General features: G+C 56.9%; 1 protein-coding gene across 3 annotated transcripts in view; it reads right to left on the reverse strand.

Annotated features, from left to right (window-relative positions):
- Positions 1 to 18350, reverse strand: part of CACNA1E (calcium voltage-gated channel subunit alpha1 E) — a 148172-nt gene that overhangs the window by 35847 nt on the left and 93975 nt on the right. For all 3 annotated transcript variants that reach the window (XM_063344829.1, XM_063344828.1, XM_063344827.1), the window contains exons 10-27: positions 14710 to 14825; positions 13742 to 13795; positions 13250 to 13384; positions 12739 to 12948; positions 11300 to 11412; positions 10919 to 11031; positions 10664 to 10795; positions 10248 to 10320; positions 9871 to 9988; positions 9477 to 9544; positions 7949 to 8046; positions 4695 to 4751; positions 2873 to 3481; positions 2502 to 2776; positions 1724 to 1883; positions 1067 to 1196; positions 453 to 512; positions 8 to 114 (exon numbers count right to left, since the gene is read on the reverse strand). In XM_063344829.1, the coding sequence (XP_063200899.1) occupies positions 8 to 114; positions 453 to 512; positions 1067 to 1196; positions 1724 to 1883; positions 2502 to 2776; positions 2873 to 3481; positions 4695 to 4751; positions 7949 to 8046; positions 9477 to 9544; positions 9871 to 9988; positions 10248 to 10320; positions 10664 to 10795; positions 10919 to 11031; positions 11300 to 11412; positions 12739 to 12948; positions 13250 to 13384; positions 13742 to 13795; positions 14710 to 14825 (2628 nt within the window). The remainder of the gene's footprint in view (positions 1 to 7; positions 115 to 452; positions 513 to 1066; positions 1197 to 1723; positions 1884 to 2501; positions 2777 to 2872; positions 3482 to 4694; positions 4752 to 7948; positions 8047 to 9476; positions 9545 to 9870; positions 9989 to 10247; positions 10321 to 10663; positions 10796 to 10918; positions 11032 to 11299; positions 11413 to 12738; positions 12949 to 13249; positions 13385 to 13741; positions 13796 to 14709; positions 14826 to 18350) is intronic.

Consider the following 18350-nt stretch of genomic DNA (forward strand, 5'->3'; position numbering starts at 1 on the left):
CACTTACGCCAAGGCGAAAGCCACCAGCGCTCCCACCACCACGATGAAATCCAGGATGTTCCAGAGGTCTCGGAAGTAGGAGCCATCCTGCAGGATCAAGCCCTGATCGATCATCTGCAGGGGAGAAAACAGTGAGGAAAACCACACAGGGGATGAGCAGCTCGGCCGCCGAGTGGAAACAGCCACAGGTGGGATGTGCTGGGGACAGGGACACGGCCGGGGAGCAGCGGACCTGTCCCTGCCTCCCAGGTATATATATCAAGGAGCATCATATTTTGGGAGCCTGGAAAGTGATAAAAGCATTCTCAACTCCCGCCGCTAAGAACCAAGCTTTAAAGTCTCCGTCAGCCAAATTTAGGACCAGAACTGAAAAATGGAGCCATTTCCCACCCGCTGCAAGGATGCTGCGGGACACAGCATCCCCAGCGCAGCCAGCCCGCAAGGCCTCTTACCTTGATAACCATCTCGAAGGTGAAGACGCCGGTGAAGACGTAGTCGAAATACCTCAGGACCTGCAGAGACAGGGCATGGGTGCTCTGCAGCTGCTGCCAAGCAAATGGGCCCACTGGTGCCCACCCAGACTCTGTTACCACCCTGCACTGGGGCGGGGGTCCCCTGGCTCAGGGTCGGTTCGCTTGCCCCAAACCCAGCCTGTTCCCTAAGAGTTCAGGACAGCCATAAACCCGGCCTGTGAAGGCAGGAGAGAAACATTTTCCACGTGTGGTGCGAGCAGCTCTGAAATCATGCTGTGAGCCGGAATCGTGCTCCCCCATACCAGTCCCTGTGCACATCTCCCCAGTGTAAGCTACTTTACTGGCGACAAGGCAGCCCGGATCTGCTCCCCAGACTCCAAACCCTGCGTGCGTGAGGCTGAGAGCGATTTCCAGGGTTTATAGAGGGGAAGGTGATGGGGAAGAAGTCAGACCCCACGGCGCGGTGCAGGTGCTGCCACCGGCTGCCTTGATCCGTGTCCCACATGCGCCTCCACCACGGAAGCTAAAATCCTACAGGACCTCTGCCCGCGTTGCCTGCGGGATGGGGGGAAGCAGGGGAGGTTTGCAATCACTTTGTTGCGGTCGGAGTTGGTGAGGACGGGATCCTCCGCCGCGAGGGCGATGCTGCTGGCGGCGATCACCAGGAGGATGCACATCTCGAAGTAGCGCAGGTTCACGATGTAGTGGCAAGCCCTCCGCACCCTGCGGGGAGACAGGGGACCTGTGAACCCCTGGCATGCCCCAGGCACGGCCCCACCTCCAAAACCCACCCCACATCACCTGCTTCCAGAGCAGAAAAAGGGGTAGCAAAGCCCGAGGAGCAAAACAAGGGAGCCCAAGGGTGGTTTGGGCTCGCTAACCCCTTTGCTTAGCTGTTCCAGCCCCCCAGACACCCCACGACTGGCCAGGAAGAGTCCCTGAGAAACTGAGGGGCTTATTCTTCCAGGTTGCTGGAGCTGGGCAAGAGCTATGGGGGATTATAACTGCAGAATAATACAACAGACACTGAATAAGAATCACAGCTAGCAATCAGCAGCCAGGAGAGAAAGCCACGAGTGTGGCTGGCGCAGAGGGAGAGCGCTGCTGGGGCTTGGAGAACACCGTGGCTGGTTATCCAGGCTGTTTGGGAGACATTCAACCCCCTTCCCAAAGGGATCCCCCCTCTTTTCAGTGATGTCTAGGGATCCTTCCCCTGGCTGCCCTCCCCAACAGATCAAAAAACGTCTCACGGGTTGGTGGTGCTGAAGATGAACATGGAGCTGTGCGGCACCATCGCTTTCCCCGTCTCGCTTTTCTCCTTCTTCCGCTTCTTCTTCTCCATCTCCTCCTCATCCTCTTTGCTCTCGGCCTCCTTTAAGGGGCTGGCTTCGCCATCTGTCTTGTTGCTAACTGCGGGAAAAGTGAGACCCTTTGCCCAGCCTTGCACCCAGACAGCACCCTGGGGTGTCCCTGCCACCCGGGCACGTGCAACCCTCCCCCGGTTTCTGCTTTGCATCCCCGTGCTGTTACGGGGAGAGGGACCAGAAGGGAAGAAAAGACACGAGCTGCCAGGAAGAAGCAGATGAAACGGGTTTCAACAAGGCCAGCTTTTCACAGTGCTGTTTAATTAATAACACTGTTTAAAGCAGCTCACCTTGACAGCGAGGATGCTGTTAAGGGGGTTTGAGCGGCTGCGAGTTGGGCGGAGGCTGTGGATGTGTTAGGAAAAAGAGGGGATGGGGAGTGTTTGGCCCGGGCGGAGAGGAAGGGAGAAGGAGGGATCAGGCAAAGGGGCGGGTGGGAAGGAGGTGAGAAAGGGAAAAGCTCCCAGGAGATGGTGGCACATCAGCTTTGCATCAGCACCCTGAAAAACTGGGGTGCTGGAGGGAGGTGCTGCAAGGAGCAGCAAGGAACCCCCCTTCCCAAGTTGATGGATGTGGATAGGAAAAGCCGTGCAAGCGGCTCTCCGTCCCCACAAGGTCCCCGAGGGCTGGGAGAGGGGCTCAGGAAAGAGAGACGGGTCCTCACTCTGTACCACAGTGGAGTCGGGGACATCGATCATGATGGTGGTGCTCTCCGTGGCCTTCTCAGTGTTGGGGGTGATGGAGGAGAGGTCGGGCTCGCTCCGGCTGACGGTACGACTGGCCTCCAGCAGCGCTTGCTCGCTGGTGTCCGGGCTGCTGCAGTCCTGCTCCGTCAGGCTGCCCGTCTTCCCCCGGGGGGGCTCAGGTGCTGCTTGCGGGGAGCTCCCCTCCTCGGCGGTCCCGACCAGCTCGGCATCGCCAGCAGGGACCCCATTTGTCCTGCAGGAGGGATGTGGGAGAAAAAGAGGTGCGAGAAGATAAGGGGAGAGGACAAGGAGCTATGGGAACCACGAGGTGCCCTCCCTGGTTACCAACCTGACGGGCTCCTCGCTTGCCTCTGGCTCCCCCTGAATCAGCGCCTCCGCTGCAGCTGCATCCCCGTGCCGGTCCCCATCCTGCGCCCCCTCCGTGGGGCTGGTCTCCTCCAGGCCCAGCTCCTGGCTGGCTGAGCGGCTCCCCAGGGCACCAGACGGCTCCTTCCCCTCCATCCGGGCTCTGCGGTGCCGGCTGCGCCGCTGACTCTGCCTCATCCTGGCCCTGTCCTCGATGCTGCCTCCTGCTCCATCCTGCTCGCCCGGCTCACAGTTCCCATGGCACGATTTCTGGTGCCACGACTCCTTGTCCCGCCTGGCCCGGGGCGATGGGCTCCTTCTGTCCTCACCACCGCTGGGGTTGGCCCCCGGGGCTGGCTGCTCAGGTCCCTCGGCTGGTGGCCGCTCACCCTTGCCACCCTGCTCCTCAGTGCATTTCTCCAGGGTGACGCCGTCCCCCGGTTTCTTCCTGCGGAAGATGCTGGCGTGGGGGTTGATGAGGTGCGGCTCGTCCTTGTTGATGCCCTCCTGGCTGGACATCTGCATGTGCCGGCGCAGCTGGCTGGTGCGCTGCTCCCACACCGACATGTGGTGCCGCCGGCGACGCTCCCGCCTGCAACGGGGGACAGCGAGCAGTCAGCATCCTTCACCCCCCACCACCGGTGAAGCACTCACTCTGGATTCAATTTGGGAATCCCAGGGAGAAGGAAATGCCATCCCCGGTGGATACGGGCTGGGCTCCTGCTTCACCCCCAGCCTTCCAGCATCCCGCTGGTGCTGGCAGGGGCTGGAAGCGGGGCTGAAACTGCACTTCTGCCCCTTCAGACATGTGTAGGCTGATGGAGGACCAGCCCCAGCAGCCTCACAGCTACCCTGAAGCTTTCAGGCAGCTTGCCCAGCTTGCTGAGAGCAGCCAGCACCCCGGCTTGCCCTATCCCAGCCAGGCGGTGACCACCTTCCTCTTGCATGATTGCCTGGGGACACCTTGAATATAGGCAACGTCCTCTCACTGCAGCCGGGGATCCCTCCTTGCACTGGGGATGTCTTTGCATCGCCAGCTCCCCGGAGCCAGGCTCCTCTTCAGAGCGGTGCTGCCCTAACGGTACAAATGACGGTGCAGGGGACGCTGGTGCAAGGGCGGCAGTCCTGATGGGATGGGGACAGTAAGAGGGAAAAAGATGCCAGGTCCAAGACCTGCTTTTCTCAATGAGAGATGGCCCTCTGGGACGTTTGCAATGCAAAACGTCACCGGGCACAGGACACCCTCCCTGTGCTCTGCTGTGCTCGGCCAGGACAGCCCCTCACCCCGCACATCCCCAAGCCTCGGGGAGCAGCGATTTCGGCTGCCGGTGGGGGAAGAAGCCGTACTGGGCTGGTCTATGTTCCTGCAGGTGTGCTCTAGGGAGGGGCTGGGCTATGCCACGAAACCTTTGCCGTGCTGTAAACGCACACACAAACACCCTGGAGAAGACAGACGTGCCCTTCCCAACAGACGGAGGCACACGGGAAGACCCCCGAGTGCAGGTCTGTACATACACTGCTCACATCCACGGGTAGCAGCACACGCCGGCGCACGCCGGCACACACACGGACTGCGCGGCACACGCACACAGAACCACGGGTGCACGCACAAAACCACGAAGGCGCGCACAGACGCGCGCACACGCACACACAAACAGGGGTGCAAAGGGGGACACTGAGTAGAGGCACAGGCACACAACCCCCCCACCCCAGCCGAGGAGGCCGGAGGGGAGCGGTGTGCGGCCCCACGGACGCACAGAAAACACAGGAGCCACAGACGACACGCGCCCCCGCGGCCCACATACAGGTGGCTGCTGCGCGGCTCCCACATCGACATGTGGTGTCTCCTTCGCCTGTCTCTTCTGGGGAGGAAAAACAAACGGGGTCAATCCCCCCCTTCGCCCCTCCTTCCACTCATGTGGGCAACGCAGAGAGGTGTCCGTCCCCCTCCCGGGCCCTGGGAAGCCGGCATCTCTCCAGCTGCCGGGATGCTGGAGCACGGCAGCCAGCAGCGAACCCCCTGCACGTCCCTGCTCATGGACCGCACTCACACGCTGCACACCCAGGTCCCCCACACCCTGCCGTGGCGCCCGTCGCTGCCATCCAGGCAGATGCAGGCAGCGATGCTCGCGCCAGGGATGCCACGGATGCCATTTCGCGGGGGCCACGGAGCCTTCCCCACGCCAGCCAGCCATGCCAGCGGTCAGGCGGGATGAGCAGCGAAGGCTGCAGCCCCTCAGAAGTCCCAGTACATCCTTGGATATTTGACAGCTCTTTCAAACCCCTCTGAATTCACCTCTCCCAAGCAACACATGGGGGTTTTGCAGAGGAAGCGGTGCCTCGGGCCAGCCCCGAGCTGCTCAGAGTCGTCACCGCCGGTTAATGCTGCCCTGAGACGGCAGGGGGGAACATGAAGCTCCCCAGCAAAACCAAGGCACAAGCTGAGACCCTGCAGAGCCCCTCTCCCCTGCGTAGCCCCGACACAGGGAAGCCCAACAGGGCTGTCGGTGCCTTTCACCCCTGCTGGCTTCAGGAGGCTGGGGAGATTCAAGGCTTTATCCTTGGTATTAGCACAGAAAAGATTTCAGCTGCGCACAGCTCCCAGCAAACAGCCACCAGCATGTGGAAACATGCATGCAGTGGTTTCGTTTTTGCTTTCGTAAATGCCGTGCGTGTGCGGGACGCGCAAGGAAATACACTCGCAGAGCTCGCGCAGGCGAGATGGGACACGTCTCACTGCCATCCCGGGAGTGCAACGATACCCTCAGCCCCTGGGGGAGTCACACTGGCCATTGCATCCTTATGGCCACCTGCATGGGAACAGCCCGGTGGCCACGCTTGAGGCAGGGGGTGAACTCCACGGCCGGGCCACGCAGGCAGGACCTGCAGGCAGGGATCTGCCGCCGTCCCCGCAGCAAGTGTCCGAACCTTCAAACGCATCCCCGCACCGCATTAAGCACCAACACATGACAGCACCCGCATGCGTCCATCTGGCCACCCACTCGTCAACCAGCCCCGAGCCATCTGCACCAACGGCGCCCATGTACAAATACAATACTCCGATCGGCACCGCAGCCGCCCACGCCAACCTGGCCACGTGGGTGCACTCATCCCCGAGCGCCACCGGACCTCTCCGCAGGCAGGAACGCGTGTACCAAACCTGCCTGCGCTGGGTACCCACATAGAAATGAAGCCATCTGTGTCTGCGCGCACCCAAACGCAGACTCCGGCTCGGCTTCACCGACCCGAGTTTCCAACAGTCCTTTGGTAACCGGCTCTGCTCCGGCTTGTCCCTTATTGTGATGTCCCTACTGTCCCTCCCTGGCTGCTGGCATCAGCGTAGCACCACTGAAGGCACATCAGACCTGAAGCTGGAGATGGTCACCCCCCACGGCATCACACCCCCTTCCTGCCCCTCACGCTATCCATCCTGGTGAGGAGGAGGAGCTGGAAAAAAGATCTGCAAATATCAACACCTGCCCATGCCACCAGAACAACACCAGAAGGTTAAAGAGATCGGTTTTCCTAACCAGCTGTATCTGACAATGGCTAGAAAACTCCAGCAGGGATGCGCAGTGTGGGCATATCCTTCAGTGCCCTGATATAGTCCATCTCCCTCCCTCTTCCTCTCTCCTCTGTGTCCATTCTCCAGCCTCTTTTGCAGCCCAAATCCCTCTATTCCCTCGCTTTATCCAACATATTCCCACTGATAGCCAGAGACGGTCATGACACGCAGACTCTGCCATCTTTCCCACAAATCCCCCAGGCTGGGGGCTGGGGGGGCGGGGGGGCAGGCGCAGATCTATATGAACATCCCATCACCCCCAAACCAGGGCGATATCTGTGGCTACTGGGAGACCAGGCAGGGCTTCCAAGTACCCCCCGCCCCAGCTCCATGCTGCCCCTAAAACCACGGGTGATGCGTGCAGGATGGGGGACCGTCACATCCCACCGCTGCCGAGCCAGGGAGGGGGCTGTTCCCAGCGCTGCTTCTGACCCCCCACCCCCACCCCGGCAAGATCAGTGCTCGCCTGAAGACAGCGGTTTCTCTCGGCAAATCTGCAAGAGATTCTGCCGTGTACAAGCTTGGCTGGGTTTCAAAGTACAACGAAACCTAAAATTCCCTGGGAAAGGATTCTATAAAAAAAAGGGGGAAAAAAAAAATTTAAAAAAAAAAAAAAAATCATCCTTTCAGCCGTACTGAAATGTACTGTTTTGGGAAACAAATCAAAACGCCTCGTTCCAATGTTGACTTTGAAAGTTTTATGTGATTTAGACCATATGACACCACAAAATAAAGGGAAAAAAAGGCGTCTGGAAAGGAAAAAACAGAATTTTCTTCTGCTGAAACGCAGAGACAAGGCTCCTTAACACCATACCAGAGGTTTATGTGGTTTGGGGCATTTCTTTCTCGCCCAAATCAAATTTCTGTACAATCAAACACGGTTTCGCCAGCCTGCTCCATCTCTCATAACTGCATTCGCTACCAGGGAAGGAGCCTGGGGCAGGTTTGTGACACCCCTGCTCCCTTCTCCTCCAGCCCTGGCTGCGATCCCACAGCTCCGCCACGAAGAAACGCTCCCCGGGGACAAATATCACCCCTCCTCAAGAAAAAAACGACGCACCCTCTTCCTCCCCAACCTCCTTCCCCACCCCTAGCAGCAGTCCAGAGCGTTTGAGTTGTACATTTGGGGCAGAAAGCCCATTTGAGTGGATTTCTGCCATGTGCAAGCTCTGAAGCTGCTGCTTGGGGCAGGGGTGGCCAACCCCAGGTCCGGCAGGGTGAGCTGCTCCCTGCTCCGACACCTCTCCGAAGGCACTGCTGCTCACGGGGAGCGTACACCAAGATCTCCATCCATCCTCAAGGAAGACACCCGGAGAGGGAGTCACCCCGTGCGGGGACCCCTTTTTATGTCATCCCTTGTGGGGACCACAGCCCCACAAGCAGCCATGCCAGGGCTCCGCTTCAGCTCCCCACCCTTCTGAGAAGCCCCGCTGGGCTTGGGGTAGGGGGGGGTCACCGGGGTAGCAATGCTGGGGGCAGGGTGGTGTCACTCACTCGATAGCAGGCATGTTTGGGGCGGACATGGGGCTGACTTCTTTGGCTTTCTGAAGGGCGTGCTTCTGGTTAAAGGCCTCCTCTTCCTCCTGCTCATCCTGCAGAGGAAAGAGGGGAGTTGCTTTAGCGGGACGCTGGGGTTTCCAGGGAAGGTGCAGCCATCGGAGACAACGAGGGATGCACCGGGCTACCGTAGAGGCCGAGGCACGCGAGAGAAAAGGGGAGCAGGCACCTGTATTTCCAGAAACAGCCTTTATTTTATTATGGGGAGGCAACTTCCCCACTACGCCAGGTCTTACTGAAGGCGCCAGCGCTACTTAAGTAAGTGAACCCAGCCCGCTCCAGGCAAGAGCTAGAATAGCCCCATATGGCGTAGACCAGCTCGGCCCTCCCTTCTTCACAACCACAGGGGCGAGACAGGCATCCCCCTCCGCTGGAGTGGGAGGCAAGGCATCCATGAATGACCCCGGCAGAGACCGTGTTGCTTTAATGAGTACGGTTGTGTCACCGGAGCAAAAAAATATCATTAGGAATCATTAGCGCGCATTCAGCCCTTTCAAAAACTCAGCGCTCTCTTAATTGATGCTGCTGGTACGCCACGGGGCTCTCCACCCCTCTCACCCCAGCAGCAGCCAGCAGCCCCTGGAAGTGCCACCTCCATCCAGCACGGCAGGACAGGGACCCCTGCACCCACCCCTCAGGCAAATGAGCCTCGTGCCCCGTTTCGTTTGCTGCCCAGGGGTCGGATTTACACCAGCGCGGAAGTCTCCCAGTAAACCCCAAGGACCTGAGCAATAGGCATGGGGTCTGCAAAAAAATGGGCACCATGAGATGGATGGTCCCCTCTGAAGAGCAGCAATGACCCTTGCAGCTCTCGCCTACTCACTGTTACCCAGATGGTGCCCCAACGTTTTAGCATTCCCCAAATATTTCCCAGCACGGTCTTAAAAACAGCTAAGTCCAATAATCTTCTCAAGCACCATACTAAATTGCATCCTAAATCACGTCCACTGCCCTGCAGGCGGATAGGGAATAAATACTGATGCCACTGGAAAGCGCATCCACATCCCCGCTTCCCAATCCACATCTCCGGAGCGCTCAGGCAAATAACCGTCCCTGCATCAGACCCCATCGGACAGTTGAGGGTTGTCTCAATCTGACTGGAGGCAAATGCAACCGGGGAGCTTAAATGGAGAAATAGTTAAGCCACACTGGATGGGAAGCGTGGGTGTTCCCAGAGAGACCCAGCAGGGTTAAGCACTTTCCTAAATCAAAGTCTAAATGGCTTTGGCCCAGCGATATGGGTTTGCGTGTCAGGGGAGCGGCCTGTGAACCTTCCTAGAGGAAGAGCCTCCACTTCCAATTTGACCCGACCTCTTTTCAAGGCAGGTTGAGCTGAGGGACAAGGTGACCCTAGGCTTTGGAGTGAGGACAGGCACAGGCGCTGCTCCCAGTGCCTTTCCTGCTGGCCCCATCCTTCGCTGTCTTCAGACCAGCAAGAGAAGAAAAAGGAGCAACTGAAACGTACCTTGGTGAGTTCCTGAGCGTTGGCCAGGTTGTCCACTGCGATGGCCAAGAACACATTCAGCAGAGTATCTGCGAGCAGCTAAGGATGCACAAGGTACTTGTTAAGGACATGGGTGTCTGCAGCCACCGAGATAGGGTGGCCCTGATGGCTCCTCACCATCTCAGCGAGGAGCAGACAAAGGGACAAACTCCTCACCCATCCTATCTATACAGCCCTCAGGGCACCTCCAGACAGCTCCTTCCCTGTGTTTGGGATATCCAGGGCTGCCGCATGTGTGATAGGACTCCCTCAATTGGGAGAGGAGGAAGAAGCAGTGAGTGGGGAGGGGGGTGCCCCCAGAGGGGGAGATGAGATGGGGTTGTCTCCACTAAACGCACAGCAGCCAGGTGGATACAGTTTCCAAACAAGGTGAGGACGATGAAATAGATGGAGGACCACATGCCTGAGCGAACGCCTCCCTGGGAGCGGATGCCGTTGTACATCACCTCATTCCAGTCCTCACCTGTCAGGATCTGCAGGAAAGCAAGCCAGCATCTCCATCACCTGCACCTTCTCTCCTCAGAATAGTTTTGAAACTCTTCCTCCTTGTGTAACAGAGGTGGAAGAGTTTCCATCTCTTTGTTATGCAGGAGGAGAGGGAGGAAGCAAGTTACACCCTAAGAGGTGACGGAGGGGAACTTGTTTGGTTTAAAAAGCCCCTTCCAGCCAGCGGGGAGCAAGCAGGTGGTCCCAAGTCCCTTTGGTTGTGTTCCCTTGCAGCCCAGCTCCTACCTGGAACACTGTCATGATGGCTGCAGGGAAAGTGTCGAAGTTGGCTGATGGCGTCCCATCGATGAAGTTAAACCTGGAAGTGGAACCGGAAGGACATAAATGGGCTGCAGTACCAAGGCCGTCAAACCCCTGACTGCTGTGCTATCAGCTCTCTTTGGCTTAGGAGGACCTTTCCCCACTCTAAGGAGGGTCTCCTGAGCATTTGGTGCCAGAACCCAAAAGGTGTCCTGGTCAGAAGGACCCACACAGCCCAGAGGCACTTGCTGGAGCAGGGACTTTTGTATGGGAGAGGTACCACTGTTAGCAGCAGGCTGAGGGGTGAGGCTATGGTCTTCCTAGGCACCTAAGAGGGTGTTTGTTATCTCTTGGCTTTGACACCAAGAAATTCGTTTCCGCCAAAACTTGAAACGACCTACCTGCCTCCAAACAGCTGCATTCCCAGCAGGGCAAAGACTACAATGAAGAGGAAGAGGAGGAAGAGCAGGCTGATGATAGACTTCATGGAGCTCATCAGTGAGACCACCAAATTCCTCAGGGATGCCCAGTACCTAGAAAACAGAAGCAGTGCTGGAGCACTCGTAGTCACGAGTGCTACAAGCAGGAGTGACTGGATCCAGGCTGCAGCCACAGTCCAAGACAGAGGGTGACGGGCACGGACGGATGGCACATACTTGGTTATTTTAAATATTCGCAGGAGACGAAGGGCTCGTAGGACACTAATCCCAAAAGAGGTTCCTGGTCTGAAGATAGCCCAAACCACTTCGAAGATGCTTCCCACCGTGACCTGAGAAGCAGACACAGCCATGAGTCAAATACAGGCTCAGGACAGGCTGTTGCAGGAAATCTTCACGTGCCTGAAGACATAGCACCCACCACCCTGCCCAAGACACGGTGTCTCGGTCTGTCATGGGCAGGCTGTCCCAGCAGAAAGGGTTCCCCTGCCCACTCTGAGGGCCATCCCGTTCTTCTCCCCCTTGGCATCTTGCACTGCAGACACCTGCCAAACATCAAACATCTCCCCCCACACCCACCGCATCTCTGGGGCTGCTTACCCCACAGTCGAAGCAGTTGAAGGAAGAATGGAAGTAAAGGCGCGGCCCCATCCCATACATCTTTAAGGACATCTCCAGGAGGAAGAGTCCAAGAAACAGAAACTCTGCATAGTCTGAAAGAGAAAACCCAGACGCTTTACTCTTGGGGCACTGAGCTGTGCGGAGCACCCTGCACGCACCCACCCATAGCCCATATAGCACACCACAGAGATGGGACAAGTTAAGGACCACGTGCTGCTTCCCCAAGCTCTCGGGGTCTGGGACGAGGGAAGCTTGTCTCTGAGGAGCTAAATTGTGTATAACAGAGCACCAAACCCACTAGTTAATCTTTCAGGGTAGGTGCACCAGTGTCCCAGGGGTTTGAGAAGACCAGAGATGGCTGGCATGGAGTGGAGCAGCTCTTCAGCATTATACAACAGTGGTTGAGGCGTCTGCAAAGACATTAACCACGCAACGCTGTAGGGGAATATTAGCAACCTGGATTTAAATCATCGCATGGCTGGAACTTGGCCAGGGTAATCGAGCTGAACAGCCAAGAGCCAGTGAAAAGCTTCTCCAGCTATTTCATGAACATTGGCAGGCAACAGTCTGGCTCTTCACCTTGTCCAAAAGATGCTTCTCACCACGACCAGCTGCCATACCACACCGCGGCGTGCTGGGATCCCAGCAGGCCTGAGCATGCTAATGCAGATTTGGGCAGGCCCAGTGCTTGACGGGGACATTTTCAAGGTGAGTAAGAATAACATAGCTGAGAAAGCAGCACTGTCTCTACTGCAGCAGCTCGGGAGGAACACGTCTGCTGCGGGGTTGACCACACTGCTCTGCAGTTAGCACCATGCTAGAATGGACATGGGTTTGCTGCCTTCGAGACCTGACCTTGTATCGTGTCCCACAGAGGGCTGGGGGATGCTCCAGTAACTGGTTTCTACCTTGGGATCTCCATGCTCTGCACCAAAACCTTAACCAGGGGTTCCTCCATCCCTGCAAACTCATGCATTTCCAGAAATTGCTTATGGCCATTCAAAGATGGAGCTCTAGCAAGCTTTCCATCACCACCATTCACAATTTTAGGAGAAACCCAACTAAGACCTGTAGTCTTTTTCTCTCTCTTGAGAAACTTGTTGAACCTGAAGGACATAAGGCCAGTAAAACTCTTCCGTGTTTGCTCACAGGGCTGAGACAGCCATCAGTGGCCACGGGGTCAAGGGCAAAGCTGAATTACATGGCTGTACACAGTCCTGTGTTACCAACAGTGAATGTAGTTCAGGTTATTCCCCACCCAGCTCCATACCAGCATGACTCTGGTGGGATTCATCCCCACATGCCCCAGGGGAAGGAGTGAACGTGTGCTCCTCTCCAGCCATGGAGATAGGAAGGTTGCAGGAGGTTTTGTCTGCCCATGCAGTGCTCTCACACCTACACAAAGCCCACAGACTCACAGAGGAAGTGGGTGAGCCAGGCTGGCTGGTTGTGATGGACGATGGCAACACAGGCAGTATTGAGAGCCACCAAGCTCAAGACGATCCAGTAGAAGACCTGGGATTTCACCATGTGGCGAACGGAGATGCGCAGGAGTCGCTCCTTGTGCCGTAAGTACGAGGCACCATCCACTCTGGCACCTTTGAGGCCAGAGTGACTCAAGGGGTTTCCTAAGGGAAAAGAGTGGGGAGAAGGAGTTGGGTTCTCCAGTCAAGGTGAGAGAAGGAGTTGGGCAATCCAGCCTTCCCCCAACATGAGACAGGACACACAGCTCACAGACATTGCTCTTATGGGACGTGACTTAACCACACAGTTTTTAAATGGTACAGGGGGCAGCGGATGGTTTGCTCCCGTTGCTCTCAAACTAGCAGAGATGACCGATCCATGACAATCTCCATGTGACAGGTGTGACCCTCGCAACTCAATAAACTGGCAGAGGTTTTGAGGAAGAAGGCTCCAAACTGCACTAACCCAAGGTTGGATGAAGAGGTCTTCTCTGTGCCAACCTCCTCTCACCCACGGAGGAGATATCGACGCAGTGCTCATCGCTCGAGTCACGGTTCATGGCGTCTGTCCGGTTCCTTTTGATGGTGGCTCGCCTGAGCACTGGGAAGGAAAGAGGAAGGGGTGTTGGTGGCCCAACTCTGCCAGGAGCCAGCTCATCAGATTAGGACCTGATGACCAGTACTTGGCTAACTCAGATCTGGTAACAGGACGGAGATAGCCAGGTGACCCTAGTCCAGAGCTATACCTGTGTGGGACCAGACTTCTCCTGGCCTCCATGGTCTCTTAGCAGTTATACTGTCAATCCACTTCCTCATACCCCTCTCTCAGGCCACAGACCCCACCAGGGCATCCACAAACCTCCCTCCTCTCATTGCAGATAAAGGATTTCAACCTCCAGCTGCAGGCAGGCAGAAGGAAGGGCAGACAGTTGCTTAGGTAGGGTGTTGCTTGTCTTACCTTCTAAGGCTGAGGTCCCAGAATTTTTGTTCTCTTCAGCCAGCATGACTTCCTCTACGCAAAACACAGAGTTTAGCATCAGGAGACAAGATACAGTTGTCTGAGCACATCAGACCTCACTGCCTTGTACGTAAGCACTTTGCCCAGCCTGGAGGCGGTTGCTCTACCTTGTAAACTCTTTGTCAAGTATCGGTTAAGTGTCCAAAAGCAAATTCTGGAAGGTGGCAAGTGACAGCTAGCAGACATTGCATCAGAAAGGAAAAGTACTAGCAATTAACCCTTCTTCCTCCACTGTAATTAACCCCACTAAAGAAGCTGAATATTGAGTCTGGGGCTCAACATCCCAACCCAGAATCAAAGCTGAGATCTGGAGCTCAGACCTCGATTCAAGTTACCGGGGGCTGTGCCAGTTTGGGAACCAGGCCCTATGGGCTGTTGCACATGGCTGTGTGTCCACCATCCCCAGGCCGTGCCCAGGTCAAGGTGGGAGCCCCGAGCTGGGAACCAGTGAATGCATGCCCTCCAGTCTCCTCCAGGATTAGGTTTAACTGGAAAACCACTGTCACCGTTCACTGCTCTGCATTCTCTCTGCCCACTACTGCAGGGGACTCCAGCAAACATCACGAGAAAGGAAACCATGGCAGAGCAAAGCTCGCATCAGTGATGCTCACAGCCTTCCCTGGAGATGTAATATGCCTCATGTTCAAAATATGACAGTTTCATGCCACAGAAGACGAGGCTTCATTAGCTGTTGGCAATGTCCTTACTTGCAGCCTGGCCAGACCATCGCACCACCTGGGGCCAAGCCCACTCATGCACCCAACACCACCCTGTGAGCACCTATGCAACTTTGGGGTTGCTCTGGATGATGCTCAGGTATCCCTTCCCATCCCCACCACTTTGCATGACCAGCACCCTTCAGTGCCCACCACCCCTCTTGGAAGCCCCCCCGGCCCGCCAGCCTTTACCCGCTTTGTCTATCCAGGCCCGGTAGCCATTGAGCTCCCGCTCGATCTGCTGCTGGCGCCGCAGCTTCATGAAGGCTCGGCGGTTCTCCACTCGCTCACGCTCTTTGGCAAACTCCCTGGGGAAGAGCAGGGGGGAGCAGTGAGAGCATGGCCGTGGGGCAGCAGAGTACACCGGGGGCTGGGGGCAACATGGGGCCGGGAGGGGAGGCAGGGACCAAGGGCTAGCACAAGCCAAGGGCTGCTGGAGCATCCTGAGGCAACGTATGGCCATCCCCAGACAAAGCAAGGCCAAGGGATGGGTGAATGATCCGAGGGGAGGAGAGGCTTCTTTGCAGGAGGAAAGGCATGGATGCACATGAGCAAACACCCTGCTCAGTCACTCAGCATCGCATGTCCCAGCTGGGAGATGCTGCTGTTCGGGGAGGATGCTCCCAGCACCACCCGACTCCAGAACGAGCTGAGCTTCTGTGTGTCCCTTCAGGGAATAAAATCTGGGCACCTTGAGGAGGCAGCAAGGGGATGGAGAAGGACAGGTCCTGTCCCCTGCCTTCGCCACCTCTTCCTCTGAATCCCTTCTCCTTCCAGCCTCTCCTTGGAGGGTTTTCCCAGGGCTTGAGACATCCCTGTTGTCCTTCTCTGGACTTCAGTGTCTCACACGAACTGCCCAAGCACCACGACCGGTCCAGAGAAGGACAACAGCTTGGGACCGCATCAGGCAGGAGGGTAGGCAACGCCAACACGGGCTCTGTGCAGGCAAGGGCATGTCAAACGCTGAGCGCCACTGGCCAGAGCTAATACCTTGCCCACTGCTCCTGCAGCCTCTGACACACATGGTGCACGAATGCGCTAGCATTCACGTGCTCATCCACTCCTAGGCACAGTCATAAGCACACTCCTCAGTACATAAGATATATGATTTCACCTGTAGCCCAGCCCAGAGCTGTGCAAAGATGCCTATATGCAGCTAGGGCTATATACACCTTCCCCCCTGCAGGTAAAACGCAAGACCGCCCAGGAAAGCGTGGTCTGCTTTCCGGTATACGCGTGCTCGTGGCCATACCCAGAAGGCCCATGCCGACAGCTCTCCTAAGGTTTTCACCCACTCTCTACGAAGAAGCACCTGAAGCCCTAAGCATGTATGCAAAGGCCATCACACACAGAGCAATTAAAATATTTGGCAGGACACACAGGGGTGGCAGTTTAGGTAACCTCCCACCCACGCCATACATGAGACAACACGGCCAGACTTGTTTCTAGGAGGTCTCACACCCTGTGCTGGCACATACCACATACCTGGGGCATCTCAGGCCACATGTTCTACCTCTATTGACACCCCCATTAGCGCACAAGGAGCATCCCTCATATGCGACAACCCCCCAGCACACCCTTCCTTCCTCCCAACAACACCCCAGGGATGCAACCTGCTGGCTGCAGCTCCCCATCCCGTCCCCAAGTCCCGGTGGCCGCAGAGCCCCAGCTGCACGGAGGAACCCGGCCCGTGCCCTCAGCCCCCTCCCGGTCCCAGGCTGCTCCAAAGGAAGCGTCATTACGAAGAACAAATGGCACCATTCTCTCTGCAAGACGAATGTCTCTCTCCCCGGAGACTAGCAGCAACCTCCAGCCTCAAAAAAAAAATATATTCAAAAGAACTGAAAGAATCGGTCTGTCTGCCACAGAGAGAGTTCAAGTGCATTACCCCAGCTGAGCTATTACACCCTTAATGCTGTGTGGGTTTTTGCATGTGTGTGTGTGTGTGTGCGCGCGTGTGCGTTTGTGTGAAAAGCCCTGAATGTTCCCTGCATCTCTTGTTTAAGATCCCCAGACAATTCAAGCGTTTTTAATTCCACCCCAGGAAGGTGAAGTTTCCTGCCGCTCTGGCATTCAGCATCAAATGACTCTCCCCCTCCATCGCTGGCTTTCAGACTGAAATGAGACTTTCTTCCTAGGGCAGGGAAGGGGGAGAGAACAAAAGGCAAGGAAGAGAAAAGCAGCCTAAGTGGAGGGAAGGAGGGCGGGAGGAGATGGGGGAGAAGGAAGGACCTCCCGCAGCCAACAGTGAAACACACTCTGGGGTTTGGGCATGCCATGCCAAAACCCCTCCTTGCCCTAGCTGGAGGAAAGGCAGGACCATTTTGGCTGTGCCACCATCCCTCACCGGCTTTTATTAGCAAATTTGGGATGTCAAGAGGTGAGGAGATGCTGTTTGGAGCCAGAGTGAGTGGGGAAGTTGCCTCTTTCCCTCTGGTTTGGTCCACTGGTCCTTCTGTGTGCTGAACCTCTGCCCCACGGCCATAACCCCATGCCAGACAGCACCTCGGCAGAACTTCTGCTGGTCAGACCCTGCAGAAATAATCTGTGAGTGGGAGCAGCTGGAAAGCTTCGCCTGATTTACACCAGCTGGGAATCTGGCCCCTCTCTGCTACCTCCTGCTTGCCCATCCCTCTTGTCTTCCAGCTCCTCCTTTGCTGAGACTAGTGTCTCCTTCTGCTGCATGGTGAGAAGCCACCATCACGTGTCCACAATAAAACCCAGCCAGAAGGACCAGCTGAGCATCAGATAACTTTTTCCCAGAGAAGGGAATGGGAGCGTCTTTTCCAGCACCCCCCTCATCGAGCAACATTTCCCCCTACCCAACTGGAGCCCTAAATTGCAGGGAGCCGGTACCACACACATCCAGGGACAAGGTCCCTGAAGCTGCGGCAGCGTCTCCGAGGGACACACTTCCCACACGCTTGATCCTTAATGGAGCTTAATTGCTTTTGTCCATTAGAAGGAGGAAGGGGTGGCAGAGAGGGGAGGGGGGAAAAAGAAAAAAAGTTAAGCTCAACTTAATGAATTATTACATTTCAGAGAGACACGTTACCGAGCAGGGCAGCAGCGGGGGCTGGTGACATCTGAGAGTGGGTAGGCGATGCTGACAGATCAAGGATTGCTCAGAGCCAATTTGCAGCAGCGGGTAGAGATAATACTGTATGTGAGTGAGAACAGGGCCAGCGTCGGTGACTGACAGCCGCTTGGGAAGGCTCCAAGTCGCGGGCAGGGCAGCATCGCATCGCATCGCCGCAAGAGCCAGCCGCCTGCCTCCCATCGAAGGGCTCTATCCCCGGGGTGTGTTTGGGTTACACTGCCAGGGACGGCCCAATTTTACCTTGCAAAGAGTCCAGGGCTATGCTGCTGATGGGGTGCCTGCAAGGGGGGCGTAGAAGCCCCCAGCAGAAAGCTCGATTCTCACCAGCAACACCTCTGCTGCCCACCTGGGTCTCCCGGCCCCAAATCCTGATGCCTCCAGCGTGAAAACGTCCACTCATGACAGCTGAGCTCCAGTCGTGCCGACCCTGTGCCGTTGCAGCCCTTCTCCATCCGGCCTCGTAAAGCCGAAGGCAGGCAGCGAGCGATGGAGATGAGCGCTGAAGGTCACAGTGGGAGCTGGGGAGCAGTGTGCCATCTGTCCTCCTGCACACAAGGGCACCATCCACCCGCGCGCCGTGCCCAGCCTGCCGGGGCCATTGGAGTACAGATGGTTCGCTCCTCCTCTGCCTGCAAATTCTCCTCCGCAGCCTCGGCATTCCCCTCAGGTGGCCTGAGAGCATCTCTGCTCCCAGCAGGAGACCTCGGGGGGGTCACGGCTGCACTCAGCCACC

The sequence above is a fragment of the Chroicocephalus ridibundus genome, chromosome 8 (assembly GCF_963924245.1).
Source record: "Chroicocephalus ridibundus chromosome 8, bChrRid1.1, whole genome shotgun sequence".
In the NCBI taxonomy this organism is placed as follows: Eukaryota; Metazoa; Chordata; class Aves; order Charadriiformes; family Laridae; genus Chroicocephalus; species Chroicocephalus ridibundus.